Raw genomic sequence first — 23406 nt, forward strand, 5'->3', positions numbered from 1 at the left:
CAGTCAGAAAGCCTTGGGCTGATTTCTAAGCCACGGGACTGTGGGAAAAGGTCTATAACACGGGTTGGTGCCCTCTGACACTCTCCTATTGACACTATTTGTTGGGCACAGGGAAAGCCAGCGCACCTTTAATGCGTCTGGGTTGGTGGTCTGGTCGAGTCAGAACGTTAAGCAGCACGCATGCATGTTCACACAATACTCAGTCTCGGGCCGAAAGCGTCCCTGTGACGGTGGTCGTGAGGGTGCTGGGCTTGCCTCAGATGCACAACACAGCCAGGAGTCCCGGGGGGATCTGGCAACTGTGGAACCTAGCCTGGAGGGTAGAAGGCTGACCACTCTTCCATAGACCCCACATGGGCAAGGGTATCTAAGAATTCCTGGTCCAGGGATTTGATCTCATCTTTGACATGAGTGTGAGCTATCACTGGGACATGCCAAGTGCAGACGGCTGGTGGGCACTTAGAGGGCAGTCTGAAGACCATGACTGAAGACCTGGAAGTGGGAGGAGTCAGGATGGGAACTGGAAGCATGAGGGTTGCTGAAATGACCAAAGGAGGCTGGCTAGCTCAGAGCAAGTCCTGACAGTGCACCTGGCAGAGGCAAGGGGCAAAGACCTTCCAGGCAAGAGCGGGCAGCAGAGCTCAACGTATCCCAAGGTTCAACAAACGGGAATTGAATCCTGTCCTCTGGGTTTAGCACAGGCCCCGGCTGACCTCGAACTACAGTTTCAGTGGAATGAGGCGGGCAGAAGCTTGCAGTGAAGAGGGGAAGAGAAGGGGCAATGGCAGAGCGGTGTGGGTTGAGGAAGGGATTTAAAAACCCTGGAGAGACTTGACATTGAGGACCATGCACATGGGAAGCAGCTGCTCGAGGCACGGAGCGCAAGGTCCAGGAGGAAGAGCGGAGAAGCCCTACAGCAGGGGCCTGAAGACGGTGAAGGGAACCCAGGCAGAGCGGGCATGGGGGGACAGGGCGCACTTGGCCATGGGCAAGGGTGGGCGGGGCAGTGACAGGGAGGGACAGAAAGGACCTGCTTCTGTAGGCGAGCTCACAGACTCCGCAGTGAAAACTGGGCGCGTTCTCACGAGGGCATCTTTTCACTCTTCTATTAAATTAGACCAAGCAGCAGGATCAGAAACTGGAAGACAGTAAAGGCGGTTAGAAAGAGCCATGACTGAAAATAAGAGTGTTTCAAGAAATGAAGACGCGGAGGAAAAATATATGGAAAATTTTAGAGGGAAATTGTTCTTTTCTTTTTTCTCCCATCATTTGAAAAGAAACCAAAATAGTTTTCAGGGGAAAAAAAGAAAACACAAAACAAACCAACAAGTGTTATTTTCTCATTTTTGCGGCACTCTTCAAGGTATTTTCTCATCTGCCTTCTGGCTGGCAGCCCCCCTCCCCACCCCCCTGACCCCACAGGAAAGCGTGTGGTGGTTGGAGGGGGGGGGGGGCTCCAATGTTCCTTCTGTTTCACACATGCTGCGTGGCCACTGCTGTCTGTGACCAGACCCCTCCTCCTGGCCAGCCACACCGGCCAACCTTGGAATTCTGGGGGGCAGAACCGCCCCCTTGAGTGGGGAGGCCCTTGCCCCCAACCCTGGGACCTAAGGGCCGGGAGTGGGGTCTGCCCGGCCCTGCCGGCCCTCCGCTCCCAGGGCCGGGGAGGGGGCGGCAGGTTGGAGGCGGGGGAGGTGAGAAGCGGGTCTGGGGAGAAGGGGCCTGGGGAGGCAGTGCCAGAGCAGCGGCAGGACGCGGGGTAAACAGAGAGTCTCAGACCGCCGGCTCCAGCTGCCAGGCAGTGGGAGGAGACATGGCTGTGGGACGGGAGGGGGGCGCTCGTAGGAAGTTATTTAAGAACCAACTTTCTTGTCGTCGGCCCTGTGTCCTTTTGAGGAAGTACCCCAGAGACGCCCAGAGCCGGCCCGCGCTGGGGCACCTCGGGAGGGAGCGCAGGTAAGCCGCCCGCCGGCATCCGCAGCCCAGCCCTGCAGCCGGGGGTCCCGGGGCCGCCCCCGCCCCGGGCGTCCGGGATGATGCTCGGGTGGCGCTCGGAGAGCAGGGGGCCGGGACCCGGGGCAGCCCGGCTGCTCCACTTGGTTCTTCGCCCCTAACTCTGCATCCACTCAGCCCCGCCGGCTTCTGAACTGGGGCTTCTCTCAGGTTCCCGTCCTGGGAAGCTTTCCTAAAGGCGCTGCTGGCTGAAAACGGCCACTGGGGTCTCCCCCTCAACAGACAGGGGAGCAGACTCTGGAAAGAGGATGCAAAGGGCGGGGAGGCGAGGGGGCCGGGAGGGTGGAGCAGGGCCAGGTGAGAACAGCAAGCTGCTGCAGCTGGGGTCCACGGCTTAGCTCTCCGCCTCTGGGACCCCCGCCCGGGACGCAGGCAGAGCCGAACCCCCGCCCGGGACGCAGGCAGAGCCGAACTGGAGCACCGCCCGTGCCCCCGGACCTGGCAAGGAGGCGGGCCCGTGCTCACCTGCTCTCACCCAGCCGGGCCTGCACCGGCCTCTCTCACCTGGCAGGCACCTGGGGGTCCCCAGCCTCCGGTCCTCTCTGCCCAGGAGCTACTGCTCAGCACCCCTCTCCCGGAGCCCGCCTACCCCGCGCCACCAGCCCCCATGCAGCCCCCCACGGCCGCTCCCCACCAGAGGACGCCTCGTCCTGCCTGCGTCTGTTAATTCTTCTTCTCTCCCCTCTCCCCCACCGCCTAACCCACAGGACACTGTAAATAGGACTGCAGGTATTTACGAGGCCCCCGCTCAGACTTGGCACTTCCGAACACTGCCGTCTCCTTCCAAACCCCAGCGCCCTGGGAAGGGGCTCGGGGCCTCCAGTGGCGTGGCCTTTGCTCAGCCGGCCCCTGGACAGCTTAACACCCGACCCCGGTCCACCCCTCCCCTCCCACCCTCTCACACCCTTCCCTGGAGCCTCCATAAGGCTGCTCTTCGTCTTCAGAGGGTGTGCCTGACTTTTGGAAACATCCAGAGAACCCGGAGTCCTGACTGGGGAACCCAGGTGATGAAGGGGAAGCCAGAGACAAGGTCTCCCTTCATTTGGCACCTCGGTCAACAACTGGCCGGCTGGACCCCGGCGGGGAGGTGTGGTGTTTAAACTGGTCGTTTGTCTGCACAGACTCGGAAGGAAGGGGAAGCAGGCGTGGGGCAAGGGCAGTGCTAGCCCCGCAGAGGGAGTCCTCTTTGCGAACGGGCTATTTATAGCGCTCTCTAATATCGGAGGTGCCTCCCCATCACCTTCCAGAACTCTCCTCTCCCTAGTCCTGCTTCCTGGGGTCCCGGCTCCAAAGCAGTGACCATCACGTTCTCACACCCTCCCGGCTTCACTGCTGTACATTGTCGGGCCCTAATGTAAGCATCCCTGGACTGGAAACTTCGAGGGCAAGCATCCTTCTGTTTCGTTCTCCAGCACTTCCCAAGTGGCCAAACTGCAGCCTGGCACAGAGGGGACTCTGGATAAATACTGGCTGCATTAACTTGCAGGCATGAATGTTTGAAAGAATGCCGCTTATTTGGACGGGAGTATATGAGTTTATTCTTCCAGTGAGGACGACTCAGCAGTCTATAGGAAATGGGCAGAGGTACCTGCACAAATGTTTCTTCCAAGAGATACCCTTTGGGGGAATGAGAAAAAGACCCTGCTCTCCAAAATCTTTTATAGCTTTCATTTCTCCAAATAAGCCCTCTTTCTTCTGCTTTCTGTGTGTTTTCACAAACATGAAATCCCCCCCACCCCCGAGATCCCTGGGGAGCTGTTCCCCGTCATTAGACTGATCCTTCCTGCCACATCTCAGGGTTTATTTATGCAAAACTCAAAATGAATTGCTCAAGAGCCATCACAGACAAATACATCTGTTTCTCCACTTTTGAGTCTTTGTTGCAAAAGTAACTGGCTTCCCATTCCTGTCTTGTCTCCTTTTCTCCCCCAAGGAACCTGTGAGGCTGAGGATGTCGGAGTCCTCTGAGGCCACTTTTGGAGGCAGGAGAGCCGTCCCCCCCAACACCTCCAATGCAGCAGAGAACGACCCCCCCACTGTGGAGCTGCAGGGTCTGGTGCCCCGGGGCTTCAACCCACAAGGTACGGGCACCTCCCTGGCCCCCAGGGTGCTGGGGCAGCACCCTCCCTCTCCACCAAGCTCCCACCAAAGCCGGCCCCCTGCCAGTCTCTGGTTTTAAAGAAGGGCCTCCAAAACCCTCTCTTGAGTGGTAAAAACACCAAAGGTCAGGATTCGTATCCCAGTTCTGCTACTTCATATTCATATCCCAGGTCTGCTTTGTAATCTCAAGAGCTTCCCTGGTGGTTCAGTGGTAATGAATCCGCCTGTCAATGCAAGGGAGGAGGGTTCGATCCCTGGGTCAGGAAGATCCCCTGGAGAAGGCAACGGCAACCCACTCCAGTATTCTTGCCTGGAGAATCCCATGGAGAGAGGAGCCTGGCGGGCTACAGTCCGTGGGATCGCAAAAGAGCCAGACATGACGGAGTGACTAAACCGCCAGAAGAGCAATGCCAAGGGGGTCACTTCTGCGAAGCAAGGCCGTGAGCCGAGGCCTCTTGCTGCCCTACTGGTCTGTTCCTAAGAGTGTTCTCTCACTGGAAGTTTCCACTTCCAAAACCCCGCGGCCGTTTTGATTGTCTGGTTCCCGCCTCCTTCCTACCCTGGGCCATGCATCCATTGCTGTGCTTCTCGCTGGAGAGAGAGGCTGGGGTCCATGGAAGGGGGACAGGGCCCCGGGCGCAGGCGCGGTGACTGCGTCCCCTGCTGTCACCTCTGCCCTGTCCGGAGGGACCTTCTCTGGGAGCGGCAGGCCGCGCTGACCCCCTCCCAGCCCTGCATGCTGTCATGGGGCCCAGGCGCCAGCAGTGGCTTCAGCCAGCAGACACAGACACCGTCCCCTCAGGCCCTGGCAGGGACAGTCAGACTCACATCCCTGAGCAGAAACCTGCAGGGAACGTGCAGGGCCTCAAACCCGCTTTTGCTCCTGAAGGGGCTCTGTGTCCCTTCGTAGGGGAGGTGTCCACGATCACCCTGTGGGGTGTGGTTAAGCTGCTCAGCCCCAAAGAGACCAGAGGTGGAAAGAGAAGGGCCAGGACAATGCCGGTAATGAACACACCCAGCAAGTCGGAGAACAGCTGGGCATGATGGCAGGTTTGCTCACATTAGTATCACGTCCAGATGACATGATATTCATTATGACGATGGAGAGAAACCCCAGGACCACCCTGGTGCGCCATCCAGACTGGGAGCTGGGGCTCACAGAACTGAAGGGCATCTTCGACTGAGTCCAGGGGCTGAGACAAGGTGTTAACTTGGAGTTCTGAGCCCTGTCTCCCTTCCAGGTGCTGCCCACTCCAAAACGCTACCGTTAGAGCGTGAGTTTAAAAGTACTTGCTAATCAGCTCATCTAAATCGCCGTGTTATAGGTTGGGAGACTGAGACCAAAGCAAGCACTTGATGTTCACACCTTCACTGCTTAGTCCAGGAGCCTTCCTTCCTTCTTTCTTCTTTTTAAATGCAGATAAAATTGGAACACAGGCAGATGTTAAATTACCAACCAAGTTATCCTGGTGTAACCAAACAAGTTACCTTGCTTCAGTTTTCTAGCATAATTCCATAATTCCCCTCCTGCAGAGAAGACTCTGGGACCCAGGGCGTGGAGGGGGGGCGGCGGGGCAAGGTGCTGGGAGAAGTGGGCTGGGGGAGCAGAAAGTGAAAGGGGTACAGAAGAAGTGGGAGACGCCACAAAGGCGGTGAGGTGTCACAAAGTGTCCCCTGGTCCAGGACTCAGAAGACCCAGGTCCTGTCCAACATCTTCCACTGGCTCACTTTTGGGCCATGGGGCACATCATGAAAATGACCAGAACCTCAGTTTCCCCATCAGCAAAATGGAGCAATATCCACTTCACAGTCGTCATGAGGCTCAATGACCAGTGGCTGTGAGTCTTGATTAATATGTGCTCACTGATTCAGAAGATGTAGATTGTCACACCTCTACAAGGTCTGGAACCCACATGTGGGAACCTTGATCTAAGGGTAATGCGTGCAGCCTGCAACCCTCGGATATCTAAAATGCAATAAAAATGTTGCCAATAAGAAAACTGCCAGAGAACTTGAGCAGGTAGTTCAATTTTTAAAAAATCTAGAAATACTAATCTTTTGGTTGCTTGTTTTTGGAGGCAGAGGTGGGGAGTTGTTTTGAGCTGACTTATTTGGAAAGATCGTCATTATTTGCTTTGCAGTCAGATGTGTCCACAGCCCGAGTGACATTCTGGGATACTTAGGCGGGCCCTGGTTTGGGGGTGTGTCTCGTGAACAGTCAGTCCCTTGAGAACTGAGTGACTCATCAGTTCTGGAGTCATTGTGACCTTATTATTAACAGCAGGTTTCCGATTTCATAAACACGTGTCCATTTAGTAGTTCTCCTACAGATGAGCTAAGTGCTGCCTGCACTGAGGAAGGACCTGTGAGCCCAGGAGGCACAGAAGTAAGTCCCAGATGAGAACAGAAAAAAAATACCGTCTGATCAGGGAGGGCCATCTCCCAATACCCTTCATATTTCAGAAGTCTATTTAATTGTACAAAAGTGGGCTTTCTGGGACTAAATATATCAACTTCTCCCCACGTCCCTGCCAAGACGTAGTCACGTGGGTTTAAGTGCCCGCTTCTTGTAGGTTCCTGGCCGCCAGTGGAGGACTTATTTCTGAGGATGACTGCTTCCAGGACAGTTGTTGTGCAGTTGCTCAGTCGTGTCCGACTCTTTGTGACCTGGTGGACTGCAGCATGCCCGACTTCTCTGTCCTTCACTATCTACCGGAGTTTGATCAAACTCATGTCCATTGAGTCGGTGATGCCATTCAACCGTCTCATCTTCTGCTGCCCCCCTCTCCCCCTGCCCTCAATCTTCCCCGGCATCAAAGTCTGCCTCCAGGATAACCAAGGCCTAAGCCAGACTCTCTTCACTGGTTTCACGGGAGTTTTCCAAAGGGTCCTTTCAGCAAGCCGCTCTTGTGAGATGGACTAGAAGGGCAGAGAGGCAAGAGGAGGAAAAGGGGGGAAATGCAAGATTCTCCCCTTTGTGTAGTCTTGTGGCAGTGGATGTAGACAGTATGTGTTGAGTGTATGTAATACCTTTAATAGGGCTTCCCAGGTAGCTCAGCAGTAAAGAATCCACCTGCCAATGCAGAAGATGCAAATTCAGTCTTTGGGTCAGGTAGATCCCATGGAGATGGAAATGACAACCCAATCCAGTATTCTTGCCTGGGAAATCCCGTGGGCAGAGGAGCCTGGCAGGCTACAGTCCGTGGGGTCACAAAAAAGAGTCAGACATGACTTAGCGACTAAACAGCAACAACGCCTTTAATGCAGAGCTTCAGTGAATATTTGGTTAAGAATGATTTTTGCCTGTGTTTCAAAATGTACAAACAAACATAAGGATCCTCCCATCGGGCAGCATGCGACGTAAGAAACATTGAGATGCTGGAGCTGACGGTGGAACCCAGGCCATGCTGGTGTTTGATGCCCTCCTGTGTTTTCAGGGATCCTTCATGGCTCCCCTTGAACTCAATTGTAGCTGAGAAAAATATCTGAAAATCCCCTCAGCTTGTTTGGATTTGCATCTATTTCTAATAGGCTGTGCTGCATATGCTCATTTGGTGTTTTTGAAAATCTCTCCACAGCCTTCCCGGTCTCAAAGGTTATTTTAGCAGGAGATGTAATGTTCCGGAAGATAAGCTTGTATTCTTGCTCTGGTTCAACTCTATGTTAGCAACAATGGGGATCATTTGCAGCAGTAATTATAATTCTCATTTGACAGGTCTAATGCAATTTGATTTCAAACTGGAAAGCAAGCTCAATCTATAAAAAAAAAAAAGAAAATCAAATGCAGGCAGGATCTAGTATTTTAGGGCTAAAGGGATCTGTGCCTTTCTGATCATCTCCCCTGTCCCTGCCCCTCCCTCCAAGTCAGAACTAAATCAACTAATTGACTAGTAGGTCATCTCTCCTTTGTGCAGAGGAAACCTCTCTGGGTTCAAGAATTTAGTGAAAGAATAAAAAGACCTTCAGAGTACAATTAAGAGATGATGCTGAGTAGAGCTAGTTCACACTTCTCTTGATTTGTGGGAAAATGTTCGATGATCATGTCAGGAACTATGCTAAGATCTCTCTGGGGACATAAAAATGAACAAGTCAACACCCGGCCTCAAGCAACTGTCCCTTTAGTAGTTGAAACCAACAAGTGGGAGGAGTGACCAGTGGTGTCAGTGGACTGGGGAAGAGGACACCTGAGTTAGGGCTTAGAAGATGAGTAAGAGTGCCCCAGGCAGATGAGTGTATGGAAGGGCATTTCTAGCAGAGAGAACAGTGAATGTTAAGTAGTGAGGACAAGAGAGGGGAGAGGGGCCTGGGAAAGGCAAGCAGGAATCGCATCATAACAGGCTTTGAAGACCTTACCTTTCCTCCTCCAGACACAGGGCACTTGCCAAGGATTCTAATTAGCAAGTGACACAATCAGAATAATGTTTATTTTAAAAATGCTAATGCTGAGAAAATGGAGAGAAGGAAGCACATTTGGAGGCTGTTGAGATACTTCAGGCCAGAGGAGAAGCAGACCAGAGGGGTTTAGTCCCTGGAGAGAGCGTTAGACTCAGTTTTCTCATTCTAGCTCCTGCTGAGCATTTCTTACACACTCAGGATACAAGGCATCTTCCCCTCCCCCCCTTTTTCTTGGCCATGCCACAAGGCATGTAAGATCTTAGTTCCCCAACCAGGGAATGAACTACATTGGAAGCATGCAGTCTTAATCACCAGGGAAGTCCCTCAGAGTACAGGACATTTTAATATTAATAGCCACAATTAAAAACAATAAGTTGTTTAAGAAAATGTTTTTAATGATTGTAATGAATGATGGTTTAAAATTCTGGATATCCAAAAGGAATATGAGAAAGGAAACTTTATCCTGTTGTTTTCACAATAAAGAGACCTACCTCCTCATAGACAGTATTTATACCTATCGTTTGGTAATAATATTATCAGAGATTGCATGGAGAACTCAGTTCACTAGGGAATTCCTAGAATATGAACCTAAACACTTAACTTATTTAAGGGTTCCATCTGTGACAGGTATAATCATTCTCTGAAGAATATTTTTACAAACTAAGGAGAAAATAATCTACTTTTAATCCAATTTTTTCCTATTAGGAGAAGGGTAGGAGGACAGGGAGGCAGCTGGCTCATGAGGAAAGATTTTTTTTAGCAGTCCATTTTCTGATGCTTTGGAATTAGGCTAAATTGTGTTAGGTAGACTTTTTTGAAAGCTGTCACTTTGAAAAGAGAAAGCTGCCAAGTTTCCAGCTACAATATCTCCCTAAAAGACAAAAAAGAAAAAAAAAAACATGACTTAGAGATGAGTTGTTCCATTCTGCCTGTAAGTGGGCTTGGCCAGGGAGAAGCAAATTCATTTCCTGTTTGTCAGGAGAATGAAGCCTAGGCGATGAGAAGTTTCCTTCCATCTAATCTGTGTCTTGTTAAGCCAACAAACAAGGCAAGAATCAGCATGCCAGCTTAATAAGTGTTTACTGAGGCCCTGCTACATGCGAAGGAGCAATACCAAGCAAAAGGTTCCAGAAAAAGACATCGTTTTCTTGATATCTTATGACAACCTGTGCTCATATCTTATGACAACCATCTGCGGAGTCCTTGCAATTATGAGGCATTAAAAGAAAAAAATACTTGACTTGATCTGTGGGTGACCAGCTGTGAGCAGTAAAAGAAAAGGGGTTCATTCAGTGGTGCTGGGGACCTCATCTCCCTCGCCAAGACTTGGAGTAACCCTTCATAAATATATGGATTATTGTTGTTCAGTCACTAAGTCATGTCCAACTCTTTGCAACCCATGGACTGCAGCACGCCAGGCTTCCCTGTCCTTCACTATCTCCTAGAATTTGTTCAAACTCATGTTCATTGAGTCAGTGATGCCATCCAACCACCTCAGCCTCTGTCATCCCCTTCTCCTCCTGCCTTCAATCTTTCCCAGCATCAGGGATCTTTTCCAATGAGTCAGTTCTTCACATCAGGTGGCCAGAGTAGTGAGTTTCAGCATCAGTCCTTCCAGTGAATATTCAGGACTGATCTCCTTTAGGATGGACTGGTTGGATCTCCTTGCAGTCCAAGGGATGCTCAAGAGTCTTCTCCAGCACCACAGTTCAAAAGCATCAATTCTTTGGTGCTCAGCTTTCTTTATGGTCTAGCTCTCACATCCACACATGACTACTGGAAAAACCGTAGCTTTGACTTTATGGACATTTGTTGGCAAAGTGATGTCTCTGTCTTTTAATATGCTGCCTTGGTTGGTCATAGCTTTTCTTCCATGGAGCAAGCAGCTTTGAATTTCACCATCCATGGTGATTTTTGAGCCCAAGAAACTAAAATCTGCCACCGATTAGGAGATTACATTGGAGAGAGAGCAACATGATTGCCACTTCCTTCTCCTGAACAAAGCTCTCCTGCTCATTGCCCTCCTGTAGGTCATACACATCTGACTACAGTCTAGAAATTTATCTCTTTAAACTCTCAACTTTTCAGTGGAGCATTTAATCTTTCATAGTTAAGTCAAGTTCTATATTTTAAATGGAAGGTTTCTCTTAGTTTCAATGATTTTAGCATAAACTTTTAAAAGATTATATAGGAAAATTTTACTTACCATTGACTTAGTTTTTTCCCACTTAGGGTACCACTGTAATTCCCTATAATTTTTTTCTTTCTTTCTGAAGGCATTGACTTAGAGCAATATTGCAATAGAAAAGATAAAGATCACTTAGAATAGACAATATTAAAAAAAACAAACATGTTTTGAATTAAACATTGTCAAATACACCATGTAGGCTACATTATTTTAAAACAAACTCTTCATGTATATCTTAGCATATATTTAGTATATATACTTGTTTTCACTACGAAAAAGGTATAAAACTATGATTGGTGGGGATGGGAGCTGAAGTTTTGTATATGCAAAGGAGTTCATTAGCACTTTTTTTTTTACCCTTTGTAATGAGTGGTCTAAGTGAGCTGTGAAGACATGGTATTTTTATTCCAATCTGAAACAAAACTGCTGGTCTGGAGGCTTCCTGTTTTAAAACCCCTGCATTATCTTCAGCAATATTTATATACCATCCTGAATATATTGAGAATGAAATTGTCTGATAAATGACATTGAAAGCACTCGTATGGTTAATGCTATGATAAGTGGAATGATCTATTTTAAAATGAGTAACCAACTCCTAGTTTCAGATTTTCAGGTTTTATTACATTGGTTTAAAGTGAAAAGTGGCATGTTTGCTATGAAATTTTAAAATATTACCCCAGGCTCAGCTCAGTAGGGCTTCCCTGGTGGTTCAGCTGGTAAAGAATCCGCTTGCAATGAGGAAGACCTGGGTTCGATCCCTGGGTTGGGAAGATCCCCTGGAGAAAGGAAAGGCTACCCACTCCAGTATTCTGGCCTGGAGAATTCCATGGACTGTATAGTTCACGGGGTCGCAAAGAGTCAGACATAACTAAGTGACTTCAGGTCTTCAGGCTCAGTAACAAGATTAAGATGCAGTCCGGTCCTTAAGGGACTTAACAGACCCCTAGATAAAGTCACCTATATTAGGACAATACTAAGTGGCTGATGATAATAGACATTTTTAAAAAGAAAAGCATATTCTGAAAATCTGGAAGAGAAAATGACTCACTCCACCTGTAGAAATTCAAGAAAAGAACGGCAGGCCTGTCTGCTAAGAAGCATTGTCTTATTTAATCTCCACTCTGCTGTCATTCTGCAGATGAGGAAACTGAGGCTCAAGTTTATGTAACTTTTCCAAACTCACAAAGATAGTCAGTTTCAGAACTGAGATCTGGGTCCAGGCAGTCTGATTCCAGAATCCATACTCTTATCCATTGTGCTATTCTACTTCTCCCAGCATACTAATAACAATATAATAATAATAATTTTGAGATTTTACTATGTGCCAGATAGTGTGCTAAAGCATTTTATATACATTTTTTCTTTTTCATGTAACGCTTATAACAACCCTATGAGGTATTTCATTGCCTTTCTAAAAATAAGAAAACTGGACTCAGATTAAATAACTTCTCAGAGTTGCACAATTAGTGATGCATCTCCCAAAACATATTCCTCCACACAAAGAAATACTTCCCATGGCCATTCAGCTTTGGAAAGCATTCTCCCTGTAGGAGATTTGCAGTGCACAGCAGCATGTGACAGTCCCCCATAAATTTTGTAAGAACCCTGATTGTGTGCGTGCGTGCTAAGTCGTTTCAGTCTTGAGTGACTCTTTACGACCCTCCGGACTGCAGCCTGCCAGGCTCCTCTGTCCTTGGGATTCTCCAGGCAAGAATGCTGGAGTGGGTTGCCATTTCCTCCTCCAGGGGATCTTCCCGACCTAAGGACTGAACACATGTCCCGGCATTGGCAGGCAAATTGTTTACCCCTGAGCCACCAGGGATGCTCAGGAATCCTGATTAACTCTGGTTAAACCAGCACTTCCCAAACAGATTTAACCCTGGCTATTCCTTCAATCCCCCATGTATATCCCATGGGACTAGAACTTCATGATGCCACATAAGGATGAACTGACTTCAGTCAGGCTCACTAGATGCTAACCAGGTTCACTAGACTGGGGTGTGGAACTGGAAAGCCAGGGCTTTTATTTGCAATGAGAGCTAGAACCTCTGAGAACCTGATGGCAAAGAAGGACTTGCATTTCTCTCTCGGGCTTTATCTTTCCACACAGGCAGACCTGCTCGGGAAACCACTCATTTTTAGGGGCAGGTCATCATGCAGGGAGGGGTGGCAAGAGCAGAGGCAGATCCTGGCGGTGCCCTGGGGTCAGGTATCACTCCAGACAGACTGGAATCTCCCCACCTCACCTGGAAGGCCGACCGGACAGCCTCCCAGCTGACCTTCTTGCCTCCAGCACCACCACCCTCCAGTCTGTTTTCCTCTCTGTCACCAGGAGAGGCAATTTCAGTTTGCCTCTGCATCCATCTAACCATGTTCACTTGCTAGTTCAGGTTCTTCACTGGGTTTCCAGTGCGGTTGGAGTCCAGACTCCTTACAGGGACTTCAAGGCTTGCTGCCTTCTTGTCCACGGTGCTTGCATTGCAACCCTCCCGTCAACCAAGCATTTTTCAGCTTTGTTTCAAAGAAACATTGATTGATTTTGACTGTACAAGATCTCCGTTGCTGCATGGGGGATCTAGTTCCCTGGACCAGAGATTTCACCTGGGGCCCTGCATTGGGAGCATGACGTCTTAGCTGCTGGGCCATCTGGGAAGTCTCCACCTTTCCGCTTTTAAAGTAAACCATGCACTCTCTCCCCTCAGTCTCTGCTCATCCTCCTTTCTCTCCCACCTCTCTTTCTACCTGAAAAACTTGCTTTTTCTTTCAGACCCCTATTCATACCTCACTTCCTCTGGAATGCTTCCTGAGTCTCCCCTAGTCTGGGTTAGGGGCTCCTGGCCAGAAACCCTCATGCACTCATCATTCATTTCATTTATCAGAGTGTTTTACTTTTTCATGACACTATATCATAATTACCTGTTCACTTTTCCATATCTACCACTGTGCATTTTATTTATTTGGCAGTGACCTAATGTTTCTATATCCATGTCTTGAATGACAGCATAAAATTGCATATTTATTAAACTCCTGGCAGACGGGAAGTTAGGAAGGACATTAAATGTACTGAATATATATGCCTGCATGCTGAGTCACTTCAGTTGTGCCTGACTCTGCTACCCTCGGACTGCAGCCAGCCAGGCTCCCCTGCTCTGTCCTTGGGCTTCTCCAGGCAAGAGTGCTGGAGTGGGTTGCATCCCCTCCTCCAGGGCATCTTCCCAACCCAGGGAAGAACCTGCATCTCTTATGTCTCCTACATTGGCCGCCTGCTGGGTGGCTAAGATGGTAAAGAATTGAATATGCACTTAGGGTCTAAAATTATCTTAAGAATTTGGAACAAATTAACCTAATACAATAAGATAAAATTTAATGTGAAACAAGTAAGGCCGTAAAATTAGGCTAAAAAGAAAGAAAAATTGCCTTGATAGAAATGGTTAAGTAACAATACGAGTAAGTGACTTATAGGGATCTGACTGAGTTTTAATCCACTACTGGTAGAAGTGAGATCAGAATGTATTTTAAAAGTTTTGCTTCACCACATGCTTAATGTAAATCAGCAATAAGAGTATCCAAAACACACTAATGCTATTTTGGACTGAAATCACAGAAATTTATTTCAGAAGATGCAGTGGCCTCGTTGGTTTTCACTGGGAAAACCATAACCAAAGATATTTAATTCTAGGAAAAACACCACAAGTCAGAGTTTCATAAAAGAGAGCATTTATATTTCAGAGCAGGTTAAAGGTCTAGAAATAATGTCTTAAAGGACAACTGAAGGCATAGAGAATGCTTTACTCAGAGGAACACTCACAGAAGTCTTTATATACCAAATGAGTGCCAGATGAAATGAATAGAACATATTTTATATTTATGCAGAAATTAGAACCAGAATCTATGGTTAGAAAAATTATAGGGAAGCAGATGTCAGTTTGTCTTATAAGAATTTTTCAAATAATTGGATTATATAAAAATAAGCTGTTTGCTTTATATGGTAGTGGGTTCCCTGTTCAGATGGAGACTAAAAGCCTAAGTACTAGGATTTTCATGGAGGTGTTTCATACGGCAGGTCTATCAGATGGTCTAGCCATCCCTCTGCCCTCTGAGACTCTGTGATGCCAATATCAATATATTCCTTCCATGGAGCTGATGAATGAAGAGTCGATTCAACTCTTTTTTGAGGAATTAGGTTTTTAGACATTAAAAAAAATTTATGAAAAGTCAAGATGTAAAGAAAGAGGGCCAAATGAGTTGATTCCTGAGGTCCTTCTCAAGTGGGACATTCATGATTCTTCAGCTCTTTCTGAAGCTAGTTTTACACTGGGGATTGTGACCTTAATAAGACCAGAGAACTTAGGGGGAAGGCAGCTTGGAAGAGAGAGGTGTAGAAATAAACGTCTTCAGCTCACAGCCTCCTAAAGGAACGAAACTGCGCTCCGGGGACCATGCACCCCAGCAGGGCTCTGCGATGCCGCAAACGCAGAACCGCATCTCGTGCTTTCCGTTTGCTTCAGTGTCACGGTCAGAATAGCTCGTTGAGGACCACACCACGCGGAATATAAAATAACTCCACCACAGTTCGTAGTCAGTGAGCCACAAAGAAGCCGCTGGTCCCAGATATAACGTCAGACCCATTCTCCTGTGAGGATTTCAGTCTTTGTAGACAGTCTCAAGACATCAGTGTCTTCATCTTAAAGGCGAGAAAACTCAGCTTCTGAGAGGCAGCCTCCCTGACCTAAGTAATGATGAGAGCCGAGATCAAACTCAGGATTACCTGGACTTTGAATTAATCCCAGGTGTTTCGGGGACTCCTAGACTTCAGAACTACGGAGTATCTTAATGAACCCCATTTCTCTGTTTTGCCTATGAGACAAAATGAGCTCAGAGGGGACCAGGCATCCTGCTCAAGACTCCTGTGTAAAAGCAAAGAAGGCAGTGAGTCTTACGGGGTGAAGCCCCCAGCACGCCGTCTACACTGCGTGAGCACAAACCATGCAGCCGGCATGGCCCGGAAATGGGAGGGAAGTCAGGATGGCAGGACTCCCTCCCCACGTGGTCAGAAAAAGAGAGGGAAGTCAAGATGGCAGGACACCCTCCCCCATCCCTCGCCCAGTTTTCTCTCCCCCGTGGCCCTTTGGAACCCCAAATGCATACACAGAACTCTGTTTTTAGATCCCATGGGCTATAACCTGCCAGGCTTCTTTGTCCATGGGATTCTCCAGGCAAGAATACTGGAGTGGGAATCCACTCCCTTCTCCAGGGGGATCTTCCCAACCCAGAGACTGGACCCAGGTCTTCTGCTTTGCAGGCAGATTCTTTAGCCTGAGCCACGAGGGAAGCCCCCTTTAGACTAGATCTTCTAAACTGCACTGTAGATAGGTAACCACAGTTGCCGTCACACCAGTAATCGTCGCAGACAAAATGGGGAATAAAACCTAAAGGAAATCTAACTTTCATCCAGTGTTATCATGTCTCAGATAAATATATAACTGACATTTACACTCCCAATTCCACACATCAGAGGAAAAACCTGAAGATTTTGGCATCACACCAGGGTTTGCTTCCAGATTGGTCGGTTAGTAGCCAGGGAAATGCGAAGCGTGTTTCTGCCTGTTCAATGTGGGAACAATCCTACCGACCTCGTAGAAACACTGATACGCTTCCCCCACACCTGTTCTTTCTGTTACCTGCTTTTGAAGGACAAGATCTCCTTTTAGAATTATGGAAAGGGAGGTTTACCCTTCCTGAAAAAGAGGAGAATTTTGGATTAATGGTCAACTTTGTCCTCAGAACATCCCTTGGAAGCTTTGTCAGATTTGATCCCTCCCCTATTAAAGATAAAAAATCGAAACCTGCTATTCCCTGTCTTTTCCACCATAGAGATGCTATAGTCGCTGCGGGAAGCAGCTGACTGCATGAACACCAATGTGGGGCTCGGACGGGAAGCTTTGACTCGAGTCCTGGTTTCTCTGTATCTAGACCTGTACGCTAGGCATCACCATCATTGCCCTCTTATCTCCAAAGTGGGATCTGAAGCAGGGTTAGAAGGAGAAAAGGCTTTTTAAAAGTCTCCTTTGAATGCAAGGATGTCACAAGAGACCGATTCTGAAATCTACCAGCCCCCTGTATAGAGTTTTATCTAATAAACCTACTACCTTGCGTCTTCAGGAAAAATAGTCTTGTTTTTTTGAGTGCGTGTTTAAACCAAAATGACTCAGTGTTTTCCTTGATTGTTTTCTTTGTGCATAGACTACCTTAATGTCACGGGTGTTCACCTGTTCAAGGAGAGGTGGGATAGTAACAAGGTGGACCACCATACCGACAAGTACGTCAACAACAAGCTGATTGTGCGCAGAGGACAGTCTTTCTACATTCAGATCGACTTCAACCGTCCCTATGACCCCAGGAGGGACCTCTTCAGGGTGGAGTATGTCATTGGTGAGTGCCGTGTGCAAGCCCTTCATGTCAGCCATGATACCATGGCTTATAATTGCAAAATGGTACCGGTGTGGTTCCTGGAATCATACTCAACAGTTGGCTGGAACTGGGATTAATCACATACAGTCTCTGTATGTTACACTCTAAGGTGGGTCTGACACAATGCCAAACATCAAGAAATCATTTGCCTAGTCAGGCAAAGGTCTGGTATAATAAAAGTGAGCACAATTGGCATAAAGTGTTAATGTGTGTAGAGAAAAGCATACATTGCTGATATACATGCAACTTAATAACCTGGAAAACAATTTGGCATATCTGCTCATATTAAAAAGGCATATGTCCTTTGACCCTGCAGTTTCACCCTTAGAAATCTATACCAGTGATATTTAAAATCTTAAAACCCACCTTTAAAAAGTGGGCCTTATTTTCTGCAGCATTGTGACAAAAACATCCCAAGAGTAAACAGCATTCAGTAGTGGAAGGGTTGAAAATACTGTGACATAGTCACATAATGGATTGTGAGTTTGACCTAAAACAGATGACTTCAAGAGAGGTGGTGAGAAAGCAAAATATAGAAGAGTGTACACAAGATCTGTACATGTGTGTGTAAATGCACATGTGCACAGATCAGTAAAGTATTGTGAGTTCAGAAAAAGATTATGAAGCATACACATCGGTGTTGACGTGGGGTCCATGGTGGAAATATGGCCAAAATAAAGGCAAGAGAAGCAAAAGGAAAGGGAACCAAATAGGAAAAGGAGGGGGGAATACGTGAGCACAATGTGTCTATGTGGAGTCATCGACGTAAAATCATTGATCTGTAGGAATAAATATAATTAAAAGTATTAAAATCACAACTAAAAATGCATACTGCCTTAGGGGAAAAAATCTAAGACTGCTGATCACTTGAGGAATATGGTTTGTGCTTAACTGAGCTTTCAACGTGAATTCGCACAGAAATGTAGGGAACTTGTTTGAAGGGAGAAGAGGATGGGGAGAGGAGAAAAGAGATCCCTGAGTCAGAATAAACAACATCAGTGCGGCGACTGAGGTCTACACAGAATTGTTTGTTACCCCAATTGTGCAATTAGGAAAGGGGAAACTAAATTAACCGTTCTTGTATGTTAGGCAAAGTGAAATAACACAGTTTAATAACTCTTATTGTTAATATTTTTTAATAACGGGTACTTCAGGTGAGAGAAGAATCCACAGCTACTTTTTAAACAATATTTTGAAATATGAAGAAAATTTATTTTTGTTTCTTTCCCTAAGTTCATTTATTTTTCTTTTGTGTGTATGTGTGCATGCTTGTGTGGACCAGATATGATTAAAACGTCCTTGACACATTTATAATAAAAGGGCCACTTCACACATGTCAATAAATACCTACAGTTTTCTTTCAACTTAATGGGGATTTTTTTGCCTTCATCTTTGTAAGCAAATATTTCGGGCAGTGAGGGGAGGATAGGGAAGCTTGGCGCCTAAACTGGATGTCTCTGAGGTCTCAGATCCTCTCCTGTAATCACTCATGAAAGAATTATAGTAATGAAAGTCTCAGGAAGAATAAGATGACTGTCTTAGATCAGGTTTCTAGGGTACAGACTCGGAGGAGATCTGTGTGAAACGAGATTTCTGGGGTGTGGTCTTGGGGTCACCATCTGAGCAGGAGTGCAGGGGTCAGTGTCGGACAGAGAGAGGAGCTGAGCTCTGCTGAGCAAAGGCGTGAGGGGGTCCTCTGTGGCTGGATTGTGTCTTCAGGGTTGGCCAGTCTTGAGGCAAGGGCAAAGGCCCTTTATATTCTAGCACAGACTGTCATTGATCATAAGCTACCCCCAGGAGGGGGTACTTAGTTAGTTGGGTCTCTAGGGCTGAGGGTAAACTCCTGAGGGCCCTGAGCCTCCAGCACTCCCAGCATCAGGGACAAGGATGCCTCCATCCTAAACGCAAACAGTCTGGACCGCAGACCACAGCATCCATGGCAGTAAGCAGTTAGTCTTGTCTTTTTATTAAAAAAAGACATAGTACTACATTTGTTCCTTCAGCAAAAAGGTGAGGGGCAGAAGCATAGCAGATTTGCCTTTGAGATAAAAATCTGTGTATTTTAAAAACCAGTACATCTCACATAACTCAATGTCAAGAAAAAGCATTGAATTCAATCAAAAATGGGCAAAAAGACTTGAACAGACATTTTCCAGAGAAAACATAGAGATGGTCAACAGGCACACGACAAACAGCTCAGCATCGCTGCTTTTTAGAGAAATGCAAATCAGAACCACAGTGAAGGATTGTCCTACACCTGTCACAAGGGCCATCATCAAAAGTCTGCAAATAAGTCTTGAAGAGGATGTGGAGAAAAGGGAACCCTCCGACACGACTGGTGAGAATGTACGCTGATGCAGACACTGTGGGAAACAGCATGGAGCTGCCTTAAAAAGAGTTTTTAAATGAGTACTACCACGTGATCCAGCAAGTCAACTCCTGAGTGTACAACCCCCAAACACTTGAAAACACTTGAAAATATACACACTCACCGGTGCTCACAGCAGCACTGTTTGTATACAATAGGCAAGATGTGGAAGCAACCCAAATGCCCATCAACAAGTGATTGAATTAAGATGATTGTGTGTGTGTGTGTGTGTATGCATATATAATGGTGGAATATTACTCAGCCATAAAAAAGAATGAAATACTACCATTGGCAGCAACATAGACGGACCTAAAGAATATTGTGCTTAGTGAAATGTCAGACAAAGACAAATACTGTATAATATTACTTATATGTAATATGAAATCTAAAAAGTAATACAAATGAATGTATATACAAAACAGAAACAGAGTCATTGACTTGGAGAAAAAGAAAGTCTTGTGGTCCCCAAAGAGGAGAGAGAAGAGGGAAGAGACAAACTCAGGGCGTGGGAGTAACAAGCTGCTGCATATGAAACAGATAAGCAACAAGGTCTTACTGTGTAACAGAGGGAACTGTACCCACGATCTTGTAATAATATGTAATAGAGGATATTCTGCAAAAATAATGAGTCACTAGCCCGTGTACCTGTAACTCACACGGTGTTGTAAACAACTCTACTTCAATTAAAAAAAAATTGCTGTAATAAGAGCCGACACGTATTGAATATGAATAAGAAATGCAATTCAGTGCACAGGTTTGTATATGCAAGTGTACTTCAATTTCAAAAAACCTAGGACGTGGCAAATTGACTTAAAAAACAGAAAAGAATACTTCATAAAAAATATGGCAGTCATAGGAGCCTTCCAATATTTATCTTAGGGTGTTTAAAACACAGATCTATCAACAAAGATCAATTTATGTACTATTTCAAAGAGTGTGACTATTGCATAGAGAGCCCTATTGCTTTATTAAAAATACAGAGAAAATAACCACACACATGTGCTTCTGGTTTGCACGTCCCTGTTATCGCTCCTTTCTTCCCTCTGACTTTGTATAAGCTGAGCTGGGTTGCCTTAATACCCTGGAGATTTCTTGTGTGGCTGTCCTCAGAACCTAGGGTCATGGGATTTATTTATAAGTGATTCCGCCTTCAAATCGAGTTTCTTTCTTTTTAAATATTTAAGTAAACAGCCTCTCGGAGGGCCCCGGATTTAACCTATTGCATGCTGGCTTCCTCAGGCAGAGGAGGAAGGTGAGCGCGCAGCCCCTGCCCTCCTGGGCCAGCGCTTCCCTCGCTTGGGCCCAGAGCTTCGATCGCTGCGTGCGTTAGTGGCTGGCGGGGCACAGCTGTCTCTGAGAGCCACGCGGGAGGTGTTAATGACCTTGAGGAGGCGGGTACCTCTGGAACATGTGCCCGGTCGTCTGTGGGGCCTTTCCCCTCTCTCCACCTCTGAGCCTACAGCCGCCACACATCATGGAAGGCAGCGGGCAGAGCACTAATTATAGGTTTTGTTAGTCTGGAGCTGGAGCTGTGAAAACCTGGGAAGAGCGTGTGGTGTTAATATGCTGTGACTTTAGCTTGGGCTCCCTACTTGTTTGAGACTTCTCCGAGACAGAGTCATTCCGAGGAGAGAATTTTTTTAAATTAATTTATTGTAATTGGAGGCTAATTACTTTACGGTATTGTAGTGGGTTTTGCCATACGTTGACATGAATCAGCCGTGGGTGTACATGTGTTCCCCACCCTGAACCCCCCTCCCACCTCCCTCCCCATCCCATCCCTCAGGGTCATCCCAGTGAACCAGCCCTGAGCGCCCTGTCTCATGGAGCAAACCTGGACTGGCGATCTGTTTCACATATAATATACATGTTTCAATGGTATTCTCTAAGATCATCCCACCCTCACCTACTCCCACAGAGTCCAAGAGACTGTTCTATACATCTGTGTCTCTTTTGTTGTCTCGCATATAGGGTCATCATTACCATCTTTCTAAATTCCATATATATGCGTTAGTATACTGTATTGGTGTTTTTCGAGGAGAGGATTTGCAGCTCTCTTCCTCTCCAGCTCTCCCTCCTCAAAACAAAAAGTTTAGCTTGCCCAGTGAGCCCTCCAGATGGGCTGCGAGGTCCTCGGGCACATTTCTTTCTCCCTGGAGTCCAGCTGCAGGAGCGCAGGGACACTAGGCCAGCACCTCGGATGCTCTCCTGACCTTTTTAGCCCTTCCACAGCTCTCGAAGCTCCAGGCTTCGTATTTCTGGGCCCCGCAGAAAGAAGAGGGGAAGGATGGTGTTCAAAAAGCCTGATCCTCTTATCAGAACAGCAGTTTCCCCCGAAGCCCCAGCAAGCTGTGTATGGCTCATGTACTACCCTTCCCTGTAAGAGGAGCTGTGAAGCTAGTCTCAAGACAATTAAGCTTGGCTGCTGTGGACACCCAGGGGTGTGTGCTGGAAGTCCTTCAACCCCAGAGTCCAAAAGCGCAGCCTTTCCTGAGGACAATGGTGGAAGTTATTCATGGTCATGGTCATGATCATCACATTCCCAAGCAAGAATGGGACCCCAGGCACTGCACATATTCTGTGTTATTAATCCCATTAAAACACTGAAATAACCTCTACACTTCAATATTTCTAGTTCATCTATTTCTTTTTTTATTTTAAAAAAAGCATCTATTTGTTTATTTATTTGACTGCATATGGGATCTAGTTCCTTGGGCGTGCATGCTCAGTCACTTCAGTCATGTCCAACTCTTTGGGACCCCATGGACTGTAGCCCGCCAGGCTCCTCTGTCCATGGGATTTCCCAGGCAAGAATAGTGGAGTGGTTTACCATTTCCTTCTCCAGGGGATCTTCCCGACCCAGGGAATGAACTTGTGTCTCCTGCTTGGTAGGCGGATTCTTTACCACTGAGCCACCTGGGAAGCCCATGAGTTTTATCTTAAGCCAGCGAGGGTGTCAGCCTGATGTGTATTCAGGCTGGGAGTGACTTGAACGACTCTTCGGGGATTTGAGACTGGAGAGGAGGTGCTCCAGGGACAGAGGGTGAGAGCCTGAATACAGGCACTTGTTGAAGAGTCGGAGAGGAGGGTGGGACTTGGGAGATGTGTCGGAGACAGAAACCTACTGAACTCGTGACTGGTAGTCTGCGTGGAGTGAGAGGCAGGCAGTCAGATACAGCTTCTGGGTTGCTGGCCCCTGTGCTGCTGACAATAGATGCTGGCATCCCCAAAGGAGATAAGTGCTTGCATGCTAAGTCACTTCAGTCGCGTCTGACTCTTTGTGATCCTATGCACCAAAGCCTCTTAGATCTCCTGCATTGGCAGGCAGGCTCTTTACCATTAGCACCACTTGGGAAGCCCAAATGAGATAAGGGATGGAGGAAATTCAGGAGAGAAAACCTGAGTGGGAAGTAAGACTGATGCTGGTGACTCCCGTTGACACCTCACTGACAGGCTCAGGTCCCAAGCAAGGGTGCTGCCCTCTTCTCAGTGATTGAGGGACTTAACGTCACACCTGGAAAGAGCTGGGGCTGTAATTCAAACCCGGGCATCCTCTCCTAATCACAACGCATAGGACCTGTGCCACTGAAGCAGTAGAGGTATAAATGTGATTCTGTTTGTTCCTGCTGAGTTTGAAGTAGTAATACTAGAGGGACTTCCAGATAAAATATGTCCGATAGATGGTCCCATATATGAATCGGAAGCTTAGGGGAAAAGTTTGGCTTGGATATATGGAAATGTGGATATCATTCATACAAAGATCATTCAGAAAAAGTAAATCAAGGGAGAAATGGACGGAGGCTCAAATTCTGGGGGAAAATAATTTTTAAGGAGTCAGTCCAGGAGCTGGCCCCTCTGGAGGAGACAGAGA

The 23406-nt window shown here is 47.2% G+C and overlaps 1 protein-coding gene across 1 annotated transcript in view; it reads left to right on the forward strand.

Annotated features, from left to right (window-relative positions):
* The first annotated feature begins 1825 nt into the window (after nt 1-1825).
* F13A1 (coagulation factor XIII A chain) overlaps nt 1826-23406 on the forward strand; it is a 140744-nt gene continuing 119163 nt past the window's right edge. The window contains exons 1-3 of the mRNA XM_065912958.1: nt 1826-1956; nt 3947-4094; nt 16940-17128. Of these exons, the coding sequence (XP_065769030.1) occupies nt 3965-4094; nt 16940-17128 (319 nt within the window). The 5' untranslated portion in view covers nt 1826-1956; nt 3947-3964. The remainder of the gene's footprint in view (nt 1957-3946; nt 4095-16939; nt 17129-23406) is intronic.

Source organism: Muntiacus reevesi, chromosome 20 (genome assembly GCF_963930625.1).
Source record: "Muntiacus reevesi chromosome 20, mMunRee1.1, whole genome shotgun sequence".
NCBI classification, from domain to species: domain Eukaryota; kingdom Metazoa; phylum Chordata; class Mammalia; order Artiodactyla; family Cervidae; genus Muntiacus; species Muntiacus reevesi.